General features: G+C 42.1%; 1 protein-coding gene across 1 annotated transcript in view; it reads left to right on the top strand.

The window, feature by feature from the left end:
• Positions 1 to 19,064, top strand: part of RAPGEF5 (Rap guanine nucleotide exchange factor 5) — a 437,226-nt gene that overhangs the window by 128,280 nt on the left and 289,882 nt on the right. Inside the window, exons 3-4 of the mRNA XM_077491236.1 lie at positions 8,372 to 8,478; positions 12,996 to 13,117. Of these exons, the coding sequence (XP_077347362.1) occupies positions 8,372 to 8,478; positions 12,996 to 13,117 (229 nt within the window). The remainder of the gene's footprint in view (positions 1 to 8,371; positions 8,479 to 12,995; positions 13,118 to 19,064) is intronic.

Raw genomic sequence — 19,064 nt, forward strand, 5'->3', positions numbered from 1 at the left:
AACCTGTCCTATTAAACCACTGTATGCTCTTGGCCACCGTGCTGCAGCTCAATTTCAGGGTCTTGCCAATCTTCTTATAGCCTAGGCCATCTTTATGTAGAGCAACAATTCCTTTTTTTCAGATCCTCAGAATTGGAGTTCTTTGCCATGAGGTGGCATGTTGAACTTCCAGTGACCAGTATGAGATTCATTAGTGTTACAAGGTCTCAGGTGTGAATGGGGAGCAGGTGTGTTAAAATTTGTTGTTATTGCTCTCACTCTCTCATACTGGTCACTGGAAGTTCAACATGGCACCTCATGGCAAAGAACTCTGAGGATCAAAAAAAAGAATTGTTGCTCTACATAAAGATGGCCTAGACCAGTGGTCATCAACCCTGTCCTCAGGGCCCACTACAGGTGATATCATTTGCTGCTCAGTGATTGCAGTATTCTAGTCTGCATCTCCCCAAGGTAATACATAAAACCTGGCCTGTTAGTGGGCCCTGAGGACAGGGTTGATGACCACTGGCCTAGACTATAAGAAGATTGCCAAGACCCTGAAACTGAGCTGCAGCGTGGTGGCCAAGACCATATAGCTGTATAACAGGACAAGTTCCACTCAAAATAGGCCTTTCCATGAGTGACCAAAGAAGTTGAGTGCACATGCTCAGCGTCATATCCAAAGGTTGTCTTTGGGACATAGACATATGAGTGTTACCAGAATTACTGCAGAGGTTGGAGGGGTGGGGGTCAGCCTGTCAGGGCTCAGACCATACGCCTCACACTGCATCAAATTGGTCTGCATGGCTGTCATCCCAGAAGGAAGCCTCTTCTAAAGATGATGCACAAGAAAGCCCGCAAACAGTTTTCTGTAAACAAGCACACTAAGGACATGGATTACTAGAACCATGTCCTGTGGTCTGATGAGATAAACATATTTGGTTCAGATGGTGTCAAGCGTGTCTTGCCTACAGTCAAGCATGGTGGTGGGAGTGTCATGGTCTGGGGATTGCATGAGTGCTGCCGTCACTGAGGAGCTACAGTTCATTGTGAGAACCATGAATGCCAACATGTACTGTGACATACTGAAACAGAGCATGATCCCATTCCTTCGGAAACTGGGCCGCAGGACAGTATTCCAACATAAGGACCCCAAACACACCTCCAAGATGACCACTGCCTGCTAAAGAAGCTGAGGATAAAGGTGATGGGCTGGCCAAGCATGTCTCCATATCTAAACACTATTGAGCATCCGTGGGGCACGTTCAAACAAAAGGTAGTGGAGCGCAAAGTCTCTAACATCCACCAGCTCTGTGATGTCGTCATGGAGGGGTGGAAGAGGACTCGAGTGGCAACCTGTGAAGCTCTGGTGAACTCCATGCCCAAGAGGGTTAAGGCAGTGCTGAAAAATAATGGTGGCCACACAAAATAGTACTCACTTTTGTTGCCAGTGGTTTATACATTAATGGCTGTGTGTTGAGTTATTTTGAGGGGACAGCAAATTTACACTGTTATACAAGCTGTACACTCACTAATTTACATTGTAGCAAAGTGTCATTTCTTCAGTGTTGTCACATGAAAGGATATAATAAAATATTTAAAAAATGTGAGGACTGTACTCACTTTTGTGAGATACTGTGTGTAGATGTATGTGTGTGTGTGTGTATGTATATATATATATATATATATGTATGTATATATATATATATATATGTATATATGTATGTGTGTGTATATATATATATATATATATATATAATGTGTGTGTGTATATATATATATATATATATATATATATATATATATATATACGCACACAGTATGTATGAATAACAGCTGTAGTAGAAAGTTAAGAACTACATATATATATATGACTGCTGTGTGAGGTGAGCTCTGAGCTGTATAAATGGCTGCTGTAGTGGAATGAGAGATAACTGTGTACATAACTGCTCTGTGGAAAAAAGAACTGTATATAGGGACGTTGTAGGGATGGGCCGAACACCCCCCGATTCGGTTTGCACCAGAACATACCGAACAGCCAACAAATTTGGCAGAACACACTAACACTGTTAAAGTCTATGGGACATGAACATGAATAATCAAAAGTGCTAATTTTAAAGGCTTACCGTATATACTCGAGTATAGGCCGACCCGAGTATAAGCCGAGGCCCCCAATTTACCCCCAAAAAACTGGGAAACCTATTGACTCGTGTATAAGCCGAGGGTGAGATATGCCTGTCCATCCCTGTGTGTGTGTCCATCCATCCATCCATCCCTGTGTGTGTGTCCATCCATCCATCCATCCCTGTGTGTGTGTGTGTCCATCCATCCATCCATCCCTGTGTGTGTGTGTGTGTCCATCCATCCATCCATCCCTGTGTGTGTGTCCGTCCATTCATCCATCCATCCATCCCTGTGTGTGTGTCCATCCATGTGTGTGTGTGTGTGTGTGTGTGTGTGTGTGTGTGTGTGTGTGTGTGTGTGTGTGTGTGTGTGTGTGGCCTTGTGTGTCCAGCCTACCTGTGTCCCCAGCCTCCGTCCGGTCCCGAGCCTCCGTCCGGTCCCGTCCCGTCCCGAGCCGAGCCTCCGTCCGGTCCGGTCCCGTCCCGTCCCGAGACTCCGTCCGGTCCCGTCCCGTCCCGAGCCGAGCCGAGCCTCCGTCCGGTCCCGTCCCAGGATCACCGCTCTTCGTCGGCGCCCATTTTCCTGTTCAAATGCCGCGCCTCCCTGTCTGTGATAGGCGGAACACAATTTCCCAGCAGTCTGTGTTCCGCCTATCACGGCCATCCTTTCATCCTCGTCCGTAGTACGAGGATGAGCGGATGTCCGTGATAGGCGGAACACAGGCTGCTGGGAAATTCAGTGTTCCGCCTATCACAGGCGAAGGCGGAGCCGGAGGCGCGGCTTTTGAATTAGAATAGAATGGCCGCTGTCTGTCTGCTCGACACGCTGATCGAGCAGGCAGACAGCGATGACTCGAGTATAAGCCGAGGGGGGCACTTTCAGCCTCAAAAAAGAGGCTGAAAATCTCGGCTTATACTCGAGTATATACGGTATATGCAAGTTAATGTCATAAAAAGTGTTTGGAGTCCTGAGTCCTGCCCGAGGGGACATGTATCAATGCAAAAAAAAGTTTTAAAAACTGCAGTTAATCATGTAATCATGCTTAAAGTGAAACCATAAAAGTTAAATATTCCTTTAAATTACGTACGGGGGGTGTCTATAGTATGCCTGTAAAGTGGAGCATTTTTCCTGTGTTTAGAACAGTCCCTGCACAAAATTAAATTTCTAAAGGAAAAAAATAAATTTAAAAGTACTCGCGGTTGGTCCCGGCAATACAGATAAGTCATTGAAAAAAATGGCATGGGATTCCCCCAGTCCATTACCAGGCTCTTTGGGTCTGCTATGAATATTAAGAGGAACCCCGAAGCAAAATTTAAAAAAATATTGCGTGGGGGTCCCCCCCAAACTCCATACAGGCCCTTCAGGTATGGTATGGATATTAATGGGAATACGGCGCCAAAATAATAAAAAAAAAATGTCACGGGGGTCCCTCTCAAAATCCATACCAGACCCTTCAGGGGGTCCTTACGCACGGGGACTTCCCCATGGCTTTCCGTAAAATGGGTGGCCCAGCCCCCCTCTGATGCCATGAGGAAGTCCCCTTGCATCAAACGGGGATGGGTTCACATGGGATCGTCACCGCGTGGCCCCGCTCTCAGTTATAAAAGAACTGTCACCTGCAAGGACACGTTATATGGTGGGTGCCTCCTATGGATGTGGATCGGCTGCGGCTTTTTTTTTGGTCCATTGGCGGAGTGAGAGAAGAAGATTAATGGACTTCGTGGAACTTTTTTATTTATTTATTTATTTATTTTTAATGAAAGACTTGTCCCAAGTTGTGTTTTGTCTTTTGTACCATTTTGACACTTTTTTTGTGAAGTTGTAGGAATACATCTGTAACCCGTTACCATTTCACACGGGGGGGGGGGGGCGTTATCTGGGGGTTGCCTTGTTAAAAGGGGCTTCCAGATTCCGATAAGCCCCCTGCCCGCAGGACCCCACAATCACCAGGCAAGGGTTGTGGGGATGAGGCCCATCCTTGGGAACAAGGTGCTTTGGGGGGCTAACCCAAAGCCATCCTCCCCATGTTGAGGGCATGTGACCTGGTATGGTTCAGGAGGGGGGGCGCTCTCTCATCCCCCCCCCTTTTTTTCCTGTGGCCTGCCAGGTTGCATGCTCGGATAAGGGTCTGGTATGGATTTTTGGGGGGACCCCCACGGCATTTAAAAAAAAAATTGGTAGGGGGTTCCCATTAATATCCATACCAGACCTGAAGGACCTGGTATGGAATTTGGAGGGACCCCCATTTTTTACATTTTGGTTCGGGGTTCCCCTTAATATTCATACCAGACCCAAAGGGTCTGGTAATGGACTGGGGGAATCCCATGCCGTTTTTTTCAATGACTTTTATCTGTATTGCCAGGACCGACAATTCATTATAGCCGTGAGTACTTTTAAATTACTTTTTTTCGATTAGAAATGTCATTTTGTGCGGGGACTGTTCTAAACATGGGAAAAATGCGCCACTTTACAGGCATGCTATAGACACCCCCCAGGTACAAAATTTAAATGAATATTTCACTTTTATTGTTTCACTTTAAGCATTATTAAAATCACTGCTCCCGAAAAAAAAATCGGCTGGTTTTAAAACTTTTTTTTTGCATTGATACATGTCTCCTGGGGCAGAACCCGGGTCCCCAAACACTTTTATGACAATAACTTGCATATAAGCCTTTAAAATGAGCACTTTTGATTTTTCATGTTAATGTCCCATAGACTTTAACGGTGTTCCGACAGCTTTAGAATTTGCCTGGAACATCGTATATTGTTCGGTGTTCTGCAGAACACCCAAACAACCAAAGTTCGGCCCGAACTTATGCTCGGACCGAACCGTTCGCCCATCCCTAGTAGGGATGAGAACTGAACTTATTGTCACTGCGTGTGGTGTAAACTGCAAACATCATATTAAAGCTACACTGTTACTGGCTCATACATTTTTGGAGCTGGCTTTTAGGAAGTTTTGTCTATGCCTGAAGGTATAGAAGAGAGCTCTGGGTAAAATACATACATGAATAGCACATGCTAATTTTAGATATTATAGAAAAGGCAAAATTTGGGTGAAGGCTAGCAATACAACCTACACCAGCTGGATCTCTTAGTTGAAGTCAGAATGCACATACCGTACCGATTATTGCTTCTGTTGTAGGGTCCATTCCCTTTTCTGTCAACTTTGCTAACATTGAACTGTTTACACCCCAGTTGGATGGGAGGTCTAACTAACTGTATGTGTTTGTGTTGGTACACTAAACTACCTTTGTGATCTCATTAATGCAAACTACAGAGAGTTCCTCTCTTTCGTATCTACATAAGAGTGTATTTCGAATCTGTTGGAGCCTAATTACTTTTAATATTTATAACAGGGCTCGACAAACCCCAGGCGCCAGATCGCATTGGCGACTAGAATTTGTGATCTGGCGCCTGGGGCAGCACAGCGGGGGTATCCTGTCTCCTTCCACCCCCCCCGGCGTGATCGTGTCGGGCCGCGCCGCCGCCGGCCGGTAATTGAGGCCGCGGCTTTGAGGCCTTCTGTGGTCCTATGTTTAGTTCTGTAATCTGGCGCCATCTAGTGGTGGCTGTTGGTATGACAGCCAGCGATGCTAATGAAGCTTTCACTGCCCACCCATCTCACCTTTACTTAGAATTAAAAAAAAAAAAAAATGTGTGTGTGTGTGTGTGTGTATGTATATATATATATATATATATATATGTGTGTGTGTGTGTTTAGGAGTTCTAACAACCTAGAGAATAAAATGGTGGTCGTTGCAATACTGTCTGTCACACCGTATTTGTGCAGCGGACTTACAAGCGCATTTTCGGGGAAAAAGTCTTATTTTTTTTTAATTAAATATAACAGTAAAGTTGGCCCAATTTTTTTATATTGTGAAAAATAATGTTACACCGAATAAATTGATACCCAACATGTCACGCTTCAAAATTGCGTCCGCTCATGGAATGGCGACAAACTTTTAGCCTTTAAAATCTCCATAGGCGACGTTTAAAAAATTCTACAGGTTGCACGTTTTGGGTTACGTTCGCTTCTGCACGCAAGCTTGGCAGGACAGGGCGCATTTAAAACGTTTTTTTTTTTTCTTATTTTAACTTTTTATTTTTTCACGGTGCTTTTAAAAAAAAAAAATTGTCACTTTTATTCCTATTACAAGGAATGTAAAAATCCCTTGTAATTGAAAAAAACAGGACAGGTCCTCTTAAATATATGAGATCTGGGGTCAGAGAGACCTCAGATCTCAAATTTACACTAAAATGCAATAAAAAAAAAAAATAAAAATAAAAAAATTGTCATTTGAAAAAAAAAAAATAAAAATAAAAAATGTCCCTCTAAGAGCTATGGGCAATGACATGGAGACAGGTGGGGGGGCCGCGCTATCCTCCCCTCACTCGTCTCCATGTCAGGCCAGGGACAGGTCTGGATTGCCGTTACCGACCTGGCTCCTAACTTTTTTAGCTGGCTCCTAGATTCCAAGCAAATTTGTCAAGCCCTGATTTATAAAGTTCATCCAGAGCACAAAACAAGAGCATTCGCTAGCTCTTTTTTACATATGATATACCTAGTTACTTTTAAAGCGGGAGTCCGCCGGGAGTTCCGCCGTTTTTTTTTTTTTTTAAAAGCCAGCAGCTACAAATACTGCAGCTGCTGACTTTTAAAATAAGGACACTTACCCGCCCAGCGCGCCCGCGATGTCGGCACCCGAAGCCGATCTCTCGATCGTCTCTCGGGTGGTGCCGCCGCCATCTTGGGTATGGGAATCAGGAAGTGGAGCCTTTCGGCTTCATTTCCCGGTTCCCTACTGCGCATGCGCGAGTCGCGCTGCGCAATAAGGATGGACCCGCTGCCTCTGGGATCTGTGTGTTTCCCAGCAGGCAGCGGGGGACTTTCGGAAAGGGGCGTGAATCTATGCCCCTTTCCGCAGAGAGCTATCACGGAAGTGGGTGCAGATACCTGTACTGTACAGGTACCTGCACCCCCCTCCCCCCTGAAAGGTGCCAATTGTGGCGCCGGAGGGGGGGAGGATTCCAATGAGCGGAAGGTCCACTTTAGGGTGGACCTCCGCTTTAAGGACTCTTTCACAGGGGCGCTTACACCCGTAGTCTGTGAATGGAACATGCCTTTAAAGTAAAGTATATGTGAACCCTAACCGTAAAACAATCCATTCAGTTCAAAAAATGTGTGTGTGTGTGTATGTGTGTGTGTATATATATATATATATATATATATATATATATATATATATATATAAATAAATTATACATTAGGAAATTAAGTGAGGTGGAGATGGGAGGAGGGCTTGTCAGCAGAAGGCAGAGAGACGGTAGTACACTAATCTTTCCAGTTTAGGATGTGTGGGGGGGGGGGGACACATCACAACAACAAGTCTGACCATTGGAGGACAGGCAGGATGTGCTCCCAGCACATCCAGAAAGCTGATAAAGCTTTGATGAATGTGCTTCTATGCCTGGTGTGGTCAGCATGAAATCAGAAAGCAAGGTGGCTGGCAGGATAATTGGATATTTCACAAAAAGGAAGCAATGAAAAGAGAACAGTATACTTTTTCTTACAAGTAACATGCTGGGATAACAAACAATTTAAGTGGCTGAAGCTGCCAGGTGCTGCACAGTGACAGCCCATTCATGCCTATGGGGATGCAATCGGCTGAGTGAACGCAGTTGCTCAGCTAAATTTGACAGCCATGTGTGTGAGCAGCCCCAAATGCCCCTGTGTTCGGGGCTGCTGACCTGGGCCCTTACGACTGTCAAATTAGGAGGAGAAGCTTTGTAAATGGAGCTGCTGCATCTCCATAGTCATGAATGGGCTGCCTGCTTACAGCACCTAGCAGCTCCAGCTACAGACACATCCCATTCACATATTACAAGTATAAATGCCTATGCAAATTAGGTCTACAGGGAAAGAAATGAGCCACAATAATAATAAAAAAAATCTGTTGGTAATCCTGCTTTTTGTACATTTTGTCTTCCTTTTCTCTCCACATTGTCACATTCTGTGATTTATTAGAGGAATCTGTAAAATTGATAGTGGAATGTATCTCCATAAGACGTCGCTGACATACCAGTTTCTGCATGTTTCTCTTACACTTCTTCCTGGGGAGATGCTGAAGGGAGAAAAAGGAATGCTGACATCTTGATTGTCGTGTTTTTTATGTGTATACTAATCACAGCTCCATTTTGTTGTGAACTTTAAGCATGTTTTTTTATCTGTCATTTGTCATGATTGCATATGTTTTTTGACTTTCAGTCCTATGGTGAGAGTGTGGCTTGTGCTGGCAGAGCATTGAGGAATGCAGTAAGAAACTTGTCTCCAGAACTTATCCGTGATCGGATGTATCTTACTTGTATTTGCCGGTAAGATGCCTTATGTGCTACTACTGTACATCATAATAAGTTCTCCAATGTAACATTGGACTATGGCCAGTCTGATCTGCACCAACATTAATGTTCCATCCACAGAGTACTGTTTCCCGAGAAAGTGCTCAACAATCTTCTTTTACATTATTTTTGGCTTCTGTGGCACAATTTGTCAAAACACCAACCTCTCTAACTCAATGGGGAAATTAATAAAAAATGTCTAAGACAAAGTTTGTCTCAACTTGATGGCAGCCAATCCACTTTGAAATTTTAATTTTCTAATCTGCACACTTTCAAACTTTTTTATTAATTATTTGATTATTGAAGTTTTGTATGAAAGTGGATAACATAACATTACATGCATTGGCAGTTAATAAATGAGTATACATTACAGTTAGCCTATTTCCTCATGAAATACAATAAACAATAGTAAGTGAATCATATTTAAAAATTAAATGGAAGTAAAATATAGATTTATAGAATCGGAAAAAGGTAAAAAACCAAGATTTAATCAAAGATTTGTTTAACCACTTCAATACATAGCACTTTTACCCCCTTCCTGCCCAGACCAATTTTTAGCTTTCAGTGCTCTCACATTGAATGACAATTACTCGTGCTACACCGTACTCAAACAATTTTTTTTTTCACATAACTAGAGCTTTCTTTTAGTGGTAATTAATCAGTACTGTTTTTTTTGGGTGATATAAGTAAAAAAAGTGAAAAATTTGGGGAAAAATTTTTTTTTTTAATTTGTATTACAACAATTTGCAAATAAGTAATTTTTCTTAAAAAAATTTGGGCTAAAATTTATACTGCTACATATCCTTAGTATAAATAACCCAATTTAGTGTATATTTAGTCTGTGTGAAAGTTATAGAGTCTTTAACCACTTCAGCCCCGGAAGAATTGGCTGCTCAATGACCAGGCCATTTTTTGCGATACGGCACTGCGTCACTTTAACTGACAAGTGCACGGTCGTGCGACACTGTACCCAAACAAATTTTTTTTCCCCACAAATAGAGCTTTCTTTTGGTGGTATTTGATCATCTCTGCGTTTTTTATTTTTTGCGCTATAAACAAAAAAAGAGCATACATTTTGGAAAAAACACAATATTTTGTACCTTTTGCTGTAATAAATAGCCCCAATTTTTTTAAAACAAAGCTATTTTTTTCCTCAGTTTAAGCCAATATGTATTCGTCTACATATTTTTAGTAATAGAAATCGCAAAAAGGGGATAGAGTGATGCCATTATTATTATTTTTTTTTACTAGTAATGGCAGCAATCTGTGATTTTTATCGTAACTGTGACATTATGGCGGACACATCGGACACTTTTGACACATTTTTGGGTCGCCTGACAATTATACGGTGATCAATGCGCATTGATTAATGTATAAATGTCACTGGCAGGGAAGGGGTTAACACTGGGGGTGAACAAGGGGTTAACGGTATTCCCTATGTGTGTGTTCTAACTGTGGGGGATGGGACTGACTATAGGAGATGAGAGATTGTGGTTCCCAGCTCATAGGAACTCACAATCTCTCTCTCTCCTCTCCTCACAGAACTGGAATGTGTGTGTTTACACACACGTCCCTGTTCTGCCTCTCGTGGCCGGCAGTCATCGCGACCACCGGTCACAAGCATCGGCACCCCCACTGTGCCTGCTATCCCGCTTAAAGGGACCGATGTATTGCTACAACACGTTCTGGATCTTGCCGACCTGCTGCAGTATAATGACGGCGGCTGGTCGGCAAATGGTTAAGCTATGCTACATATCATTGCAAATTGATCATTCCTGATATACTGACTGTCTATCATTTCTCATGGCCCTGAAATGTCAGGACAGGACAACTACCCCCCTTTTGAGAAGTTGAGGTATTTAGTAAAAGGAATGGCAAATTTTTTGAAGTTGTAATTTTTTCCCACAATTTTTGGGAAAATGAAGAAATGTTATTTAAAAAAAATAAAAAAATTAACGCACAATTGTCGTATTAACAAGATATTTCTAACACACAGCATAGGTATAATTACAATTATACCCCAAGAAACATTTTGCTGCTCATCCTGTGTATGGCAATACCACATGTGTGAGACTTTTTCACAGCCTAGCCCAACATCCACGTAGCACCTCCAGGCATTCTAGGAGCATAATTTAAACATCTAAATGCCTGGTTACCTATCACAGTTTTGAATGCCCTGGAGCACCAGGACAATGGTATTGCCCACAAAATGACAAAACACCCCAAAATGTATTCTATGAGGCATTGTGAGTCTTTTGAACATGCCATTTTTTCCCACAAGTTTTTTAGAAAATGTGAAAAGAAAATGAAAACCTTTTTTTTACACAAAGTTGCAAATTTCTAAGATATTTCTAACACATTGCATGTGCATAGCAAACATTACACCCCAAAATACATTCTGCTACTTATTCTTAGTATGGCGATACCACATGTGTGAGACTTTTACATAGCCTGGCCACATACAGAGGCCCAAAATCCAAGTAGCACCCCCAGGCGTTCTAGGAGCTCAAATTACACATCTAATTTCCTGACTACCTATCACACTTTTAAAGGCCCTGGAGCACCAGGACAATGGAATTACACACAAAATGACCCCCTTTTGGAAAACAAACACCTCAACATATATTCTGTGAGGCATTATGAGTCTTTTAAACATGCCATTTTTTCCCACAAGTTTTTGGAAAACGTGCAAAAAAGTGAAAACCTACTTTTTTTACACAAAGTTGTCAATTTATAAGATACTTCCATCGCATAGCATTATACATACCAAATATTATACCCCAAAATACATTCTGCTACTCATCCTGAGAATGGCTATACCACATGTGTGAGACTTTTACACAGCTTGACCACATACAGAGCCCTAGCATCCAAGTAGCATCTTCAGGCCTTCTAGGAGCATAAATTACATATCTAATTTCCTGACTACCTATCACATTTTTGAAGGCCCTGGATCAGCAGGACAATGGAAACTGCCACAAAATGACCCTATTTTGAAATGAGAACACCCCTAGGTGTACTCTATGAGGCATTATGAGTTGTTTGAACATGTGGAATGAAAATTAAAACCCATTTTTTTCTTTTACACAAAGTTTTCAATTTATAAGACAGTTATAAAACAGCGCAAGAACATAGCAAAAATTACACTCCAAAATACATTTCACTACTCATCCTGAGTATGGCGATACCAAGTGTGTTAAACCTTTTTTACAGCCTAGCCACATAGAGAGGCCCAACATCTAAGGAGCACCATCAGGTGTTCTAGTGACACAAATTACACATATAGTTTCCTGACAACCTATTGTATTTTTGAAGACCCTTCATATTTCTAACACATAGCATGTACAGTGCCTTGAAAAAGTATTCATATCCCTTGAAATTTTACACATTTTGTCTTGTTACAACCAAAAACTTAAATGTATTTTATTGGGATTTTATATGATAGACCAACCCAAAGTGGCAGATAATTGTGAAGTGGAAGGAAAATGATAAATGGTTTTCCAAATGTTTTACTAATAAATATCAGAAAAGTGTGGCATGCATTTGTATTCAACCCCTTTGACTCAATACTTTGTAGAACCACCTTTCGCTGCAATTACAGCTGCAAGTCTTTTTGGGTGTGTCATCTGGCACCTCTCAATTCAGAAGCAGTAGCTTTGACTTGAATTGACAGCTTTGATAGCTGTGTGCATCTGCTGAAAAAAAGGATTACAAAAACATCATTACAAAGTAAAAAACATACAGATTTTTTTTTTCACATTTCTTCTAAACATTTATCAGCATACAGTAATAAATTAGTGCAGGGTATTTATCAAAATATTGTAACAAATACAAGCCAACAAACAGTATATGTTCCTAAAAAAACTGTGTAAAATGTATTTAGATATTTAGAATTTAGTTAAATTAGTCCTAGAGGTATTGTTATCTAAGTAGCAATGGTCATGAAAGGGTTAAAACGTTTTAACCATTAAAACAGAAATGTACACCAACCAAACATACACCGATATGTTTCTGTTAATTTGTTCAAAGGCTTAGGTCACATGGCTGTCCATGACCATACACTGCCCATATCATCACATTTCTGCAGCGTGTACGAACAAGTGTTTGTAATAAGCTGCAGACAGGAAGTCTTTGCGAATCAATGACAGGCTGACACTGTCAGTGGCTGTTTGGATGAAATTGCACAAGGAACAATTACACGTGGGACAGATGATGTCTCTGTGTACAGGCTTTTTGTGTCCCGGGCCACTCGTCAGTCCTTAACCACAGGTAATCGTTTCATGTGTGATTACATGTGAACAGATGCGGAGCTTGTCATTGATTTGTAGTGGCTGAGCAAACACAGCTGGCAGTACCCAACGCAGAAATTTGCTGTCCCTGAACATCTGTGTGAATGAAGCCTTATAGGAATGACTGTCATTATACACTAGCTCATGATTATTCCTTTATGTCAGACCAGTCTCTAAAATCCTCCTATGTGCTCTGTTTTTCAGAAGGAGCTGTGTGGGTTCAGAGCTAGTGGATTGGCTCTTGCAGAACTGTCCATTTGTCCAGTGCAGATACACAGCCGCCGGCATCTGGCAGATCTTGCTGAAGCTTGGAATTCTCCTTTCAGGTCTGTTTAATGAAAACATTTTGGTGATTGCAGAACAATCATATTCTATGTGCGAGGGCAGACAGTGCAGCAATCTTCTGCTGTAAAACATCCAGCTGTTCTAAAGAGTTACTGGCGTGAAAATAATTTGGTGGACTGCTGTGTTGCTTCCATCCCCTGACTGCACGGTAGCTGTGCCTCTAGGGGAAAGAATTCCACAACTTGATAATGTGCTCTAAACTCTCCATGTACTTCATATCTGTGTATACATCATTTTTATGTAGATCCTATTTGAGCAATAACTGTTATGTTTATGCATTCCACTGTTAATCCATCATAGAGTATGCCTGTACCTGGGATTTCTCTTCACATACTGTACTGTGCAAACATTTTAGGCAGGTGTGAAGAAATGAAAATATATATTTTAATTGTTTATTTTTTATCACTTTACACAATACAAAGAGAGAAAACAGAAGAAAAATCCAAATCAAATCAATATTTGGTGTGATTACCCTTTGTCTTCAAACTAGCATCAATTCTTAAACTTGCACAAAGGCAGCGCTTAGGTAGGATTAGAGGCAGATGTAGGATTAACCAATTATACCAAGCAGGTCAGGTGCTAATGATCATCGATTTCATATGTAGGTTGAAACACAGTCATTAATGGATACAGAAACCGCTGTATAAGAGGTTTAAAACTGAGTGAGGGACATCCAAACTCTTCTACTAAGTTGAGGTTGTGGAAGTCGTATTTATGTCACATACATCATGGCAAGACTGAGCACACAAGGTAGTAGTTATCCTGCATCAGTAAGGTTTCTCCCCAACCAAGATTTTAAAGCCGACTGGGGTTTCATGGTGTGCTGTTCAAGCTCTTTTGAAGAAGCACAAAGAAATTGGCAACATTGAGGACTGTATGCCTAACAGCATATTAACCACTTGCTTACTGGGCACTTAAACCCCCCTCAGTCCCAGACCAATTTTCCGCTTTCAGCGCTGATGCACTTTGAATGACAATTGCGTGGGCATACAACACTGTACCCAAATGAAATTTTTATAATTTTTTTCCCACAAATAGAGCTTTCTTTTGGTGGTATTTAATTACAGCTGGGAGTTTTATTTTTTGCTAAACAAACAAAAAAAGATGCAAAAAAAATAAAAAATCATGTTTAATAGTTTGTTATAAAATTTTGCAAACAGGTCATTTTTCTCCTTCATTGAAGTGCGCTGATGAGGCGGCACTGATAGGCTGCACTGGTGGGCACTGATAGGCTGCATTGGTGGGCACTGATAGGCTGCATTGGTGGGCACTGATAGGCATAGTTAAGGTGGCACTAATAGGCACAGATAAGGTGGCACCGATGGGCACAGATAAGACGGCACTGATGGGCTAAGATGGCACAGATGGGTGGCACAGATGGGTGGCACGGATGGGTGGCATTAAGGGGCACTGATAGGTACCACTGATAGATGGGACTGATGGGCACTGATAGGTGGCTCTGATAGGTGGCACTGCTGGGCACTGATGGGCGGCACTGCTGGGCACTGATGGGCACTGATGGGCGGCACTGCTGGGCACGGATATGTGGCACTGGGGTGCAGCACCTTTGTTGAGGCAGATTGTGGGCACTGCTGGGTGGCACTGTGGGTGGCACTGCTGGGTGGCACTGTGGGCACTGCTGGGTGGCACTGTGGGCACTGCTGGGTGGCACTGACAGGGGGGACACATTTTTTATTTATGTGGCAAAGCAGGGGGCAGGTGGGCACTGGCAGGGCTGGCCGTGATCGGGACTGATGTCCCGATCACGGCCGCCGGTGATCGGCTCTTTTTTTTCTCCTCGCGCTGTTAGCGCGAGGAGGAATAATAGCCGATTACCGGCTCCGTTATATCACATGATCAGCTGTCATTGGCTGACAGCTGATCACGTGATAAGGGGTCGGGATCGACCCCTTGCTCGGATCGGTGATCAGGCGAGTCTCATAGACTCGCCGATCACAGAGCGCGCCGCGCGCGCCCCTCAGGGGGCGCGCAGGCCGCTCGTGCACGGGACGACGTCAGTAAACGTCGTCCCGGCAAAGGAGATCCGCGCTGTAGCCGTCATTCGGCTATAGCACGGGGCTCAACTGGTTAACCAATTACACACTATGGAAGGGGGGGTGTGGGGGGGTGGATGTGTCAAATCTGTAATGGACAGAAGTTGAAGAACCCTCTTACATTTTTGTTTTTTTATAAGCAGTTACAGTAAACAGTTTTTCCTTTTTGGTTAAAGCTTTTCTATAAATCATTAAAAGCTGATTAATGTAAGCATCCCTGTCAACGTTAAATGAATTGTCTTAAAGTGGTTGTAAACCCTTACAACACGCTAGATTAAGGCTTACCTGTAGGTCTAAGAAATATCTCCTAAACCTACACGGTTTAGGAGATATTTGCCGAAAGACAGGCACCGCTGTCAACAGGGCATGCGCCGTAGACATCGGCGCGCAGGCGCACTGAGCATGGCACCCGTCAACGGCGATGTGCCGCGCGTGGCGGCTCCCGTGCGCATGCGCGGGAGTGACGGCTTCGCCGAATGACAGCAGCGGAACAGCGAGACCCACCGAGAAGATGGATGCGCCGGACTACAGGGGACAGCGGTGACTTCGCTGGCTCCTGTGTCAGGTAAGTGACACATAATGGACTACTATGCGATGCACTAAAACTAATGGTGCTTTACCATCAACTCCCGCCCGCCCGCCCCAGTGTGAAAGCAGCCTTAAACAAGTTTTTGGTTTAAAGTGGTTATAAACCCTTGCAGACCATTTTTACCTACAGGTAAGCCTAGATTAACACTTACCTGTAGGTGCAAGAAATATCTCCTAAACCTACACGGTTTAGGAGATATTTGCAAAAGACAGGCACCAATGTGTATGGCGCATGCACGGGAGTGACGTCATTGCGGCTCCGGCCAGTAACAGCGCCGGAGCCGCGATACCCGGAAGTCACTCCGGGAGATATGGCAGCGATGGAGGAGGGGAACGAGGAATGCTTCAGGGGCTTCAATCTCAGGTAAGTAATTTATAATGAGCTAGTATGCTATGCATACTAGCTCATTATGCCTTTGTCTTGCAGGGTGTGTGTTTATTGATTAAGTCAGACTAGTGACGAAACATGTCAGGGCGTGGCTATTTGGCGAACGTGTAGTATCGTTATCATAGAGCGCTGAGCACTGCAGGGTGATCAGTGGACGATGGGAGTGGAAAGAAGAGGCACAGGACGCTGCATACTCTGCCTTCTGATCTGATCTGATCTGAGAATTCAGCGAGAGTGGTGGCGAGGAAGGGTGAGAAGCAATTTGGCCACTTCATAGTTCCTGGGTCCGCCGCGACCATCCATGCTCCAGCATAAAGTTTAAAAAGTTTTAAAGAGTGATGTGAAGTGCAATTTTGTTTGGCTAATCACTTTTGGAGTTCATGTGAGTGCATTGGAGTGAGATGTTTTAATGTGATTAAAGAGTTGTTTTAAACATTATTACGCTATTTGAGGCAATCTCTTTTCTTACTTGCATGGCTGTATTTGTCTGAACCATCAAGGGAAGTATAGTGAGTGTGGAGACTGCAAGCCTCGGGATCCTCCATTTAAAACCCTGTTTAGAGAGTGGAAAGCAATGTTGGCCAAACACGGAAGTGTGAGGCTTTTCAGCTGGTGAGTTTAATCACATTAGGGAAGTCACGGACACTGAGGTGTGGTGAAGGAAGTAATTGCAAGATTTGTATAATTTAAAGGACACGGATCATCACTTTTTTCTGTGGACTATCACTTATGGATTTTGGACCATAAACTTTTGTCACTTGGATTAATTTTTGGGTGTAATAGAGAAAAGGACACTGCATTTATATATTATATATTGTATATTAACATTTTCTTTATCATTGCACGTGTGGGTTACTGGATTGCATGTTGCATAATTACTGGATTGCATGTTGAAATAGTTTTTTACTGTGTGTTTCACATTAGATGAGATAGACTTGTATGCGATTTGGTAGAGAATCGCATACATAAGCACTGCATGTTTTTTTCATTTTTTCGTTGTGGAAAAAAGGGATATTGCACTAACACTGAATTTGTCTTGTGTAAGTAGCGGCTTTAAGGTATAGGGTTGTAGGTTTGGTTAGCGCAGTGGTGATACACGGTGTATGAGGGAGTAATTTTTGGTGTATCATTAATTCACAAGTAATTTATAATGAGCTAGTATGCTATGGATACTAGCTCATTATGCCTTTGTCTTGCAGGGTGTTTATTTATTTTTTTTCCAAAGGGTTTACTTCTTCTTTAATACCGCTTTTAATAAACTCCCTTCTGTGTACTGAATATTATCAAAAAAACAAACAGAATCTTGCGAGCTACCATGTGAAAATCCAAATGATAATTAGAGATGATTAAAGGACAGCTGCTAGCATTGATCACATCCCTTGTGCTCATGTCAAAAGGTTTTATACCAATATAATGCTGCGCTATCCAAATGTAATCATACGGTAACCTTACAAAATCATAATATTACTGACTGCAGTTAAATTGTGGTGGTGAGATATTCTACTTCCATATAAAAAAATCTAGTGAACATAATAATGCAGTCTTATGCGATTTTAAGTTGCGATCATGATTCATGAACAATTAAAAATTACAATCCTATGCGATCCTCCTAATGACAACCCGTGTAGCATACATACCTCTATATACACATGTAGCATTCATATGCAATAGAGAAATTTGCAACCCTGTGCGATAATTGCGATACTGTGATAATTGCAGTGACAACCTGTAATTTACATAAATCTATATAGAAGTGCATCAATATATAATAATCAATATTAGAAATAACGTGAACCGTGTTTAAAGTGCTCTTGTGCCAAACTAATTCATGCATTAATCTGTGCTCATTTTTATATAGGAATAGAATATCTCACCCCCTATAACTGCAGCCAGTAATATTATGATTTAGTACAGTTACCATATGATTGCATTCATATTATCAACTTACTGACAGCACACATTTTTACATCAGGAACTCTTCTGATTATATTGGAAACTGACATTTTTGCACGGTTCTGACCTACTCAGCTATTACATCCCGAGGCAAAGGAGTGGTCATAAACAAGAAAAAATATTCAAATTATTATCAGAGTGCACGCCAATGCACGGCCCTTACAGAAACTTGGCAAATCAACTGCCAGGCTTCCCTAGTGTTATGCCTGTGCAGTTGCGCTACTTTTGAGTTTGGGCGCATGCCAGCAGAGGCTCTTGGAAAGCAGAAGGGTGCCCAGTAAAAGGCTCACCAAAATCTTCAGCACCAAGCACATGATGCTCTTAATCCAGCCCTGGTTCTAACAGTTGGTACCATTAATATGAATATTTTATATTTTTCACAGACGGTCATGTCAACAATTTACTGACACCATAGAAATGTAATGCAAATGTACACACATTTATGCATTACAAGTCTTTATTTTACACGGTTTACTGTCCTTTAGATTTTTATTTTTTCTGTTAGATGCTCAGCGTTGATTTATATGTTTCCTACATAAGTCTGAAATCCATCACATGAAAGCAGCCATACTTACAGTATAGAATGTGTATATAGCTAGAAGCACTATGTGCTTGCATTCTTGTGACTCCCATTTATGAACAGAGATAATTTCTGATAACACGCTGACAGTTTCCTATCTCTGTTATGCTGAAAGGCTTTTCTTTTCACGCCTGTAAAATAAACTAATTTTTCATCGTGTTTAATTTCAAAATATGCGCACACAGCGTTAAGTTTGCCAAAATTTGATTTGTTTTGCAATTATTATTTTTTTTAGTTTTAAAGTGGACCTACTGTATACTAAAATGATAAAGTGGTTGGCAGCCCTTACATATACCTAAGTGACTGGTCTCAGATGATACACAGAGATGAAACAAATCCTCCTGCATAGGTTGTACCTGTTTATC

Source organism: Lithobates pipiens, unplaced genomic scaffold, assembly GCF_037356315.1.
Source record: "Lithobates pipiens isolate NorthernLeopardFrog02 unplaced genomic scaffold, aLitPip1_a1.2 Scaffold_19, whole genome shotgun sequence".
NCBI lineage: Eukaryota > Metazoa > Chordata > Amphibia > Anura > Ranidae > Lithobates > Lithobates pipiens.